Below are 9,948 nucleotides of genomic sequence, written 5' to 3'. Positions count from 1 at the left end.
CCGAAAACCATCAAATTGGACCCATATTACGGACTCAAGCATTAAAGGCCCAAATTCTTTCTCTTCTCTCTCCCTCTCGGCCCAAATAATATATAAAAAAAAGAGAAAAGAAGTATTATGGGGGAATTAATTAGGAAGTGCCACCTCCATATTACCTTTCATATTTCCATGCATGGACCAACATACAACCATGCACCATCATTTCACTTCTCTCTCTCCCCTCTCTTCTTATCTTCGGCCGAGAGGAGACACACACACACACATAATTCATTCCATCTCTTTAAAACAAACTCTCTCAAAGAATACCTTCATTCCTCCATCAAAATTTCGAGATCTAGGGCATTTCAAGAGGGTTCTTCCATAAGAAATCATCATTCTTGGTAAGTTTGTGCTTAGATCCAAGAAAGCTTGCTAGGGTCGAAAATAGAATCAAACTCTTCCATTCTTTCTTCATACCCCTCTATTTTCAGTTTTCACAAGTTTTATGGGGGAGAATACAAGTAAAATGTGTAGATCTATGTGTATGTGTATGTTATGTGTGATTTCATGTGTTTATGTGGTAAATATGTGCCAAAAAGGAAAGAAATCTCGAGATCTATGGATCAACGAGGAAAATATACGTGATCTAGGATGTATTACATTAAACAAGTCAAGAAAAATTATCACCTCAGGTTAAAATAAACATGTTACAACATAAAACTCATTTTTGGGCTATTTTTGTCAAATAAACAAAAGTTGGGTTAGAGGTTGTCATTCACGGTTTTATAAGGACCCAAAGGGTCAAAACTGTTAAAATAGAAGTTTTTATGAATATTATGCTCTTCAAAGGACTAGAAATGTAAATTGGAGCCTATTGGGCCAAATTTATGGGCTTTTCGGCCCATAGGCCCAAACTTGCGAAAAAATGGGTTTTAAGGGACTGAAATGGTAAATTTCTCAAAACAGTGGGTAAAAAGGTAAATAAATCTATTTTAGGGGTTAAAATGGCCGTTTTTGCCAAAAAGGATCAAAAATGCAAAGTTTTTGGATTTTGGGTCAAATTTGTAAAAGTTGCGAAAAGTTTGGACTATAACAGAAAATCTTTTTACTAAAAGGGCTGAAGCTGCCAAAAGGTAAACTTTGGGCTGAAAACATTATTTAAATAAGTCTATGGGCCAAAATGTCAAGAAAAATAGTTTAAGGACCTAAAATGTCATTTTTTTTTATAAAAAGGGACTAAAATTGTCATTTTTATTAAAGAAGGGCTGAATAGGTCAAACCAATATTTTGAGTCAATTATTTTATTATTAAGATATTTGGGTCAAAAATACCAAATTATAACTTATGAATTTAGAATGAAAAGTATACATATATTTTCAAATATCGTTATAAACAATCGACAAACTTCGTGCCTTTGCGATTTAACAATTGAACAATCAGACATTCCGACAATTATACCATACCTAAAACAAGTAAATATTTAAATTTTTGGGGTTGAAAGATTCTAATCATGTTTATTGGGCCTTCGTGACCCATTAACATGACGTTTGGGCCTAACAATAATAATACATGTTTGTTGGGCCTCCTGCGACCCAATTAGATGCTTAAGGGACCCTCAATGACTTTTACATGCTATTGGGCCTCAGTGGCCCATTAGCATTGCTAGTAAGGTCCAAATAAATCATATGCGAAATGGGCCAACGCGTCCTTCGTATACTCAACAGCCCTAAATAACATACGTAATGAGTAGGACCTCATAATCCTCTTCTCCTCGTATGTTAGGCTTACCTTCAATTCAAGTAAACAAAATCAGGTCGTTAATTAAGGGTAATCAAATGCGTTTGGATTAAGTGAGTAATAACGGGCGACACCTTTAAGTGTCGGTCGTAGTCTGTAGTTATAATCGAAGTCTCCTGAAGGGAGAGCGAGAGTTTGTGTATAGATCTATACGGGGGTGAATCCCCCACACCTCAATTGTTCGCTACAGTTAGACTCGGCCAGTCTAGGGTGACAAAATCTTAAGATCAATTATGGCGTTCACTTGAATGCCAAGACAGATGAACTAGTCATTATCATGCATGGTTATAATAACTCGCATAATAAATCCAATACTATCTGAGTTATCAGGGGAATTCAAAATCATTCATTGTGACGGTATAATAATTCGAAATAATTATATTATATTATCGGAAAACATCGGGTTTTTCGAGGAAATCAATACCATTCATTTATATTTTCAATAACTATAATGCAAAACTTCTCATTTACACACGCTTTGAAATCATTCATACATAAACCTATGGATATTCACACTTTAGTATAAACAATTGTCTTTTCAGAAAATATCGGATTTTCTGGGTTTTATAAACTACACAAAACATTTTCATATCAACCCTGCTTATGAACTCACCAACATTTCATATGTTGACGTTTTCAAAATAACTTGTATTCTCAGGTAACAGATAAGCCGAAGAACAATACCAAGTGTGTTAGGATGTTATGTTTTGAAAACTCTCAAACAATTTATGCTATGTATATGTAATATTTAGACAATGTACTTGATGTGAACAAGGTCAGTTGTAATGTATTAATGCATGGTGATGTTTATGTTATGCTTCATGTATATTCATTGTGATGATATTCAATTTAAGTCACGCGAGCCCTCGGACGTTTCCGCCGTCTGGTTCGGGGGTGTGACAGAGAAGTTTTCAGATGAACCCGCCATTGGTGAAACTTTGAGGAAGAAGATGAACATTATTTCTTTGATCGTCGGAGATTTTGAGAGGATTTTAGGAGAGGTAATTAAGAATGAGTCGTCAAAATCTTTTTATACTGTTTGATTTGTGAGAGAAATCCGGAGAGAGAATGCATCGGTTACTGGAACGTCGCCTGAAAAAGCGCGATTTGACAACTGTAGGTGTCAGTCCCATACGTCATGCGACGATAAAGTAACTGTCGATTCAAATCTTCATGCGCCCATTTGAATTCTTATCAATATGAAATGTCGCGTCAGCTTTGCCCTTTCGCAGTTGAAAGAGATTACATTCGTCTTGCTTGGAAACGAACGTCATTGATTAAACTGCGAACCTAAAAAAACGTAAGTACCATGAACCAGACTTTTTGAAAATCACTAGGATCTTCATGCAAGAGTGTCAAAGATAAAGAAATAAAACATTGTGATATGGGATTTTGTGATGTCTCAATAAAGACATAAAACTGTGGATCCCGGGCGAAGATCTCTTCCTTCAAAGTCAAGAGAGACTAAGAAGTGTCTGTGTGGTTTCCTGTTGAAATACGATCAAGTGTTTGATAAGAAACATTGAAAGGCATATTTTAACTAGGCTTAACGGGTGGCTATTTCTACAACCAAACAACGAACTTGATATAAGTACGAATGTTGGATGAAGTACTCGTGTGACCAGTGTAGTCAGTTGAACGAGTAGGTTTGGAATTATTCGGTGACAAGATTAAACTTTGAAATCTCAAAAAAAAAAAACTAGATCTTATGGGTAGAAGTGACTTGGAATGAGAACACTTCATAAAGATCTCGCAAAAGAAAAAGAGTTTCCTTGGTACAAACCACGAAAGTGGCTTTCGTTAATTCCATGGTGAAAATATAGAACTTTTAATTGTTCACCGTTAGTTAAATTAAGTGAGTTGGATTTTGGGCTTCACTCAGTTCGTGGTGAACGAAGATAAGATCATTAACACAGAGGTTGTGTAACCATAAACCTTAGTGGTATAGCTGAGAGTCTCAAGGGTTACATTTATGAGTACGAAGTTAATGGAGAAGTGTGAAGGTGGTTCCAGAGAAGCGAATGTACCTCTGCTATATGAAAGTGACTAAGCAGATAACTCTTATCTCAAAGTGAGAAGAGTAAGGTAGATCATGAAGAATATGAATTTAACAGCTCGGTTGGGAAGAAACGAATGGTAGATTCAATTCATTAAGGCTTCTTATCGAGTCAATCGAGGCTTTGGACAACATACAACAGCATGCTTCTAGGGACATCTAGCTAATACATAGATGAAGAATTTTATACCTGCCCTATCACACAAATCTGCGCCTCCATGGTCTTGTTAAGATATTTTTGGTGTTTTGTGATTTGTGAAAATAAAAGAAATAAAAACAAACATAAGCAAAATATTTTTGTGTTTGAGGTTTTCTGAAAAAGAAATAAAAACAGAAAAGATTTAAAGACAAAACAAGGATAAGATATAATATACATAAAGTACAAAATGATATTGAAAAATCTGAACCACCGATGAACAGTAGACTGCAAACTACTACGAGCGTTCACACCGATTCGCAGTGTCAAGGTAGACTGCGAATAAACAGTGGACTACGAACTACTGCAAACGTTCGCACCGATTCGCAGGATAATCATTATGTATGCGAAAGTGGTTTTGGAACAAATTCAGCTTCCATCATTCCAAGGCCTTGAAGAATTCTATTGAAGGTTGTTTCAGGCAAGGCCTTTGTCAATATGTTAGCCAATTGATCAGAGGATCTCACGAAATGAATTTCAACGTTGTCGTCTTCTACGTAATCCTTGATGAAATGATACCTCAGTGCTATGTGTTTCGTCTTTGAGTGTTGCACTGGGTTGTGACAAATGTGAATGGCACTTTCAGGGTCACAATATAGTGGGATTCATTTCATGCTTAAGCCATAATCACGAAGCTTATTTTGAATCCATATGACTTGAGACGTACATGAGGCAGCAGCTATATATTCAGCTTCAGCTGTTGACAAGGACACACACGTTTGCTTCTTGGATTGCCAACTAACAAGTTTGCCATCTAGAAATTGGCATCCTCTAGTTGTGGTTTTTCTATCTAATCCACATCATCCAAGATCAGCATCCGAAAACGCTTGTACAAAGAATCCTGATTTCGCAGGGTACCATATTCCAAGTGATGAAGTTCGTTTCAAGTATCTGAAGATATTCTTCACGGCCACCATGTGAGGTCCACGAGGATTTACTTGGAACCTGGCACAATAACAAACGGAAAACATAATATCTGGTCTACTAGCTTTTAGATACATTAATGATCCAATCATTTGACGATAAAGGGTCATATCAGCAGCTGGTTTTTCCAGAGATGGTGTCAGTTTCGTTCTGAATGCCATTGGAACCTTCGCTTTAGAGTCTCCCACCATGCCAAACTTAGCCAGTAAGGTCTTCGTATATGCTTCCTGATTTATGAAAATGTCTTCTGGTCCCTGTCTTATACTCAATCCAAGGAAAAAGTTAATTGGACCCATGTAACTCATCTCAAATTTAGTTTCCATCAGCTTTCGGAATTCAGCTGTGAAACTAGGATTCGTGGAACCGAAGATGGTGTCATCAACATAAATTTGGATGATCATTAAGTGGTTACCCTCTTTCTATCGAAAGAAGGTTGGATCAACCGAACCTTGTTTAAATTTAGACATTTTAAGAAAACGAGTGAGAGTTTCATACCAGGCTCTCGGAGCTTGCTTCAGACCATACACTTCCTTATCCAAGATATAGCAGTGATTGGGATATTTCTCATTTACGAACCCTGGCGGTTGTTCCACGTATATAGTCTCTTCTAATTCTCTGTTCAAGAACTCGCATTTAACATCCATCTGAAACACCTCAAAGTTCTTGTGTGTTGCGTATGCCAGGAAGATGCGAACAGATTCCAACCTTGCAACAGGTGCGAAGGTTTCTTTGTAGTCAATGCGTTCTTCCTGACAATATCCCTTAACCACGAGTCTCGCCTTGTTTCTTATGACGTTCCCTTATTTATCTATTTTGTTGCGAAACACCCACTTTAAACCTACAACCGATGCATCTGGTGGAGTTGGAATTAGCCTCCAAACTTTGTTTCGTTCAAACTCATTGATTTCGTTTTGCATCTCTTGCACCCAGTCAGAATGATCAAGAGCAGTATTGACGGTTTTGGGTTCTACCTTGGAAACGAATGAGTTAAACATACAATATTCTACTAAACAGAATAATGTCGTTTGTTTCGCTTTTTGCTGGGATCTCGTAAGAACACCTGCAGAAGTTTCACCAATAACTTGGGTTTTCGGGTGATCTCTGGTCCATTTGGTTAGTGGAGGATAGTTTGGATCACAAGAGGGATCCAATTCAGCATTTACTTCTTCGAATTCTGAGTGAACATCCGAATCGTCATTCGCATCCTTATTCTCCCTCTCGAATGACGAGTGGTCCTCTTCTTCAGGAATTGAAGTATCTCCTGTGAATGGAGGTTCTAAAGACACTTTGGGAGGTGAGTCATTTGTATCAGAGGGTGGGTCAGAATAAAGAGACAAAGTGTAAGCCTCCCCCTGTAATGGAATGTTCGTATTTTGTGGAGTAGATTGCTCCCCCTGAGGATGTGCATTGGAGTCGGAATTCTCTCCCTGGAATGTAGTGCTCGTGTATTGAGGCATGTTTGTAGTTGATGGCTGATTGTGCATGTCTTTCGCAGCATCATCAATTATCATCTTCAATTCATCCACTTTGTTGTCAGCTGCTTTTGCTTCGGATGTGACAGCCTTTTCTGGTTCATCAAAAAGTATCATGAATTCGTCATACAGATTGGAGATTGGAATAGTGGCTGGACTTGGCTTAGGAAAGATTTCCTTCGATTGATGCTCTTTCGACTGAATCCTCTTCAAGTAGTTGTCATCGAACGTAACATAGTAGGTTTCTTCCATCTTCTTTGAACGTTTATTGAGAACCATATATGCCTTGGAGGTCAGCGAATATCCCAGAAATATACCCTCGTCAGCTTTCACATCGAATTTGTTTCGCTGTTCATTGGAATTAAAAATGAAACACCTGGAACCAAATACATGGAAAAACTTAACATTAGGTTTGCGATTGTTTAAGATTTCATAAGGAGTAACAGAGAATCGCTTATTCAAAATAGATATGTTTTGGGTGAAACAAGCAGTCGCAATTGCATCCGCCCAGAAGTATAGAGGCAGACATGTGAATGTGAGCATGGTCCGTGCAGCTTCGCACAAAGAGCGGTTTTGTCTTTCAACTACACTGTTCTGTTGTGGAGTGTAGGGAGCTGAGAATTTGTTTGAGACTCCCTTTTCAGCAAGAAATTCTTCAAACGCTTGGTTTTTGAATTCTATCCCATTGTCGCTGCGAACATTGAGAACCAACTTTAGCAGTTGAAGCTCAATTTTCTTTATAAAGTCCTTGAGTTTAGGAGTAGCTTCTGATTTCTGTTTAAGAAAGAACACCCAAGTGAAACATGAAAAATTATCAATTATTACGAGAATGTACTTACTACCACCAACACTTTCTATTGCAGAAGTTCCACAAAGGTCGATATGTATAAGTTCCAATCGTTCAATGACTTTCGTGTTTACTATCGTAGGATGAATTTTCCTGCTTTGCTTCCCCATTTCACAGGATGCACATAAATGATCCTTATCATACTTCAAGAGAGGAAGCCCTCGCACATGATCACCAAGCACAAGCTTGTTGATGTCTTTGAAGTTGAGGTGCGAAAGTCTTCTATGCCATAGCCAGCTATCATTAGAGTGAGCTTTCGTTAGCAAGCATATGGAAGGCTTCCCCCGTATTGGGTCCAGATTCAAAGGATACATTACTCCCTTTCGCTGTGACTTTAAGAGAACTGCTTTCATTTTCTTTTCAATTATCTCAGATCCTTCATCGTCAAAGGAAACTTTCAAGCCTATCCCTACAACCAATTTTGAAACACTAATTAGGTTGTGTTGTAAGCCTTCCACATACGCCACCTTACGAATTGAAAAATCTATGTTCTTTATCATCCCATAGCCTTTGATCTTTCCAAATGAGTTGTTTCCATACTTTACATTTCCTCCATCTTTGAGAGATCAAAACTCTCGCAGTTCCTCCTTCCTTCCAGTCATGTGACGCGAGCAGCCACTGTCGATTTACCATTCGGTGTCAAACTGCTCGTCACGAATGACCTACAAAAATTAAGCAGATTTAGGAACCCAAAGTTGCTTGGGTCCTTGTGAGCCTTTTACAAAACGAGGAAAAGTAATTGCCAGATCAACCATATAAGTTCGTTTGATTAAATTGGTTTCATCTTTCTTACTTATGGTGAAAACTTTTACTTTACTATCTTTCATTTTCGTCTCTTTTGAATCCGATTGTTTTTGTTTGTTTTTGGTTTGATTCTTGACATATTCTTTCTCAACTTTCTTTGGGTTAGCAGTCGATTTCTTGGTTTTAGCGTCAGAATCCGAGACTAACTTTCCCTTTCCCTTGACATCTTTGAGCGAAGCCTTCGTGGGTTGAGAATGATGAGATTTTGGTTTCTCATTGGGTTTCTTTGAAAAAGAGGGTTTTGGAGCAAAATTCCTTGTTGGTTTCTATGGATTGCAGGAACGACAGTGCGAACATTGACCGGGATTCGCATGCGAATGAGTTCTCGCATTCTGATTGGAAGATTTTTCTCTGTGAACATAGTTGAAATTTTGCGATTGCCAAAATTGCTTCCTTTCATTGAGATTTCTCTAATATCTCCGATTTCTTTGACGTTTTTTCTCTGCAAGTTGCTCAGTGGACTTGTGAACATTCGCCTTGGGTTTCGTTTTTCTTGTATGAGATTCGTCTTTCACTGACTGAGGTTCGTTTGGACTTTCCTTTGTTCCACTTGAACTTCCTTTCTCATAGCCTGAACGATTGTTTAGTGGTTCATCCATGTATCTTCCTTTCACTCTCCATGAGGTTCGTTCGGAAAGACCCTTCGTTTTGTCTGCATTGTCGATAGGAGTGGACCAAAAGAATTCGTCACTACCATCTTTGTTGTCTTCGTTGACGATGGACGTTAGTTCTACTGTTTTGACTTTTGTCCAGTCCTTTAGTAGCAAACACTTGATTAGGGACAGTTTGCAGTTTGGGAAATACGGTAGCTTTGGCTCTTAAAATTTCAGGTTTGTTTTGAGAAATACGTGCGAACTCAACCGAATTTTTAGAAATCAAAGGTTTCGTAGTTTCATTTTCGTTTTTAAAAAACTCTAAGCAATCTACCTCATCCTCTACAGAGATTTCGCTCATATCACTGTCCTCATCGAATTCAGATGTGCTTTTAACATTTATTTTGTTTTCTGAATTCAATTTGGTACTCAATGAATCGAATTTATGTATTGTATCAGATTTGCTTTGCTTTTTATCATTTTCGTCCAAAAGCTGTTTTAACATGTTTTTGTGGTCTTTGGACTTAATGTATGATTCAATTCATTTCAGTCCTACCCTGTAAGCATCAGAAGTCTCATCAGACGAGACAATGGATTCGCATTTATAACAGTCGGCGTCAATTTTGTCTTCCTTTAATTCGAGGAATGGTAAAATCATCTTGTGAATTTTCTTAGCAATCTCACAATCAAGGTGCAACTGAGTAATGTTAAAGTAAAGCCTTTTAACAATCAAACAAAAATGTTACGTTGTTTTAAAATCATCAAATTATCTCGTTGCAAGTAAATTAACTGATCCCTAGACTTAGACAAATCTGACTCGATCTTTCCAATCCACATTCGTCTCTCATCGCTTTTCGACAAAAGCCTGCTGATTTGATCAGTTAGGTTAGAGTTTGTCAAATGAGTTCTTTTTAGACTATCGCTAATGTTTGAAAAAGTGAATTTTAGATCGTTTAATTCAGTTTCGTATCTAGACACAGGTATGTTGAGTGATTCGAGAATTTGGTTTACCTTGTTGATCAGCTATTCACATTCGTTGATTTGTTCAGGAACTGGCCTTGCAGTGAAATAACTATCATCTCTTCTTTCACTCCCGGTAGCATTCTCCTGCGTCTGTGACCCTTCACTCATTACCATCAAGCATCTTCCTGCAAACTGCGAACTCTCATCTTTCACAACGAACACTCTGCCATGTGTGGGCTTGCGAACCTCATCGTCTTCCGAGTCAGTTGACCAGACTTCAACTCCTCCAAACTAATTTTCAGCCATATTTTTCTACA

The 9,948-nt window shown here is 37.9% G+C and overlaps 1 protein-coding gene across 1 annotated transcript; it reads right to left on the bottom strand.

Annotated features, from left to right (window-relative positions):
* Nucleotides 1–4,828: 4,828 nt before the first annotated feature.
* Nucleotides 4,829–6,703, bottom strand: LOC145131331 (uncharacterized). Its single transcript, XM_079066035.1, has 4 exons — nt 6,116–6,703; nt 5,798–5,923; nt 5,529–5,701; nt 4,829–4,973 (listed from the first exon to the last, which is right to left on the bottom strand). The coding sequence occupies exons 1-4, from the start codon at nt 6,701–6,703 to the stop codon at nt 4,829–4,831; spliced, it is 1,032 nt and encodes a 343-aa protein (XP_078922161.1).
* Between the last annotated feature and the right edge of the window lie 3,245 nt (nt 6,704–9,948).

This window comes from Lactuca virosa, chromosome 8 (assembly GCF_052849685.1).
Source record: "Lactuca virosa cultivar CGN04683 chromosome 8, Lactuca_virosa_CGN04683_v6, whole genome shotgun sequence".
NCBI classification, from domain to species: Eukaryota; Viridiplantae; Streptophyta; class Magnoliopsida; order Asterales; family Asteraceae; genus Lactuca; species Lactuca virosa.
The sequence above is the reverse complement of the archived record's forward strand: the minus strand, read 5'-3'. Positions and strand labels throughout refer to the sequence as shown.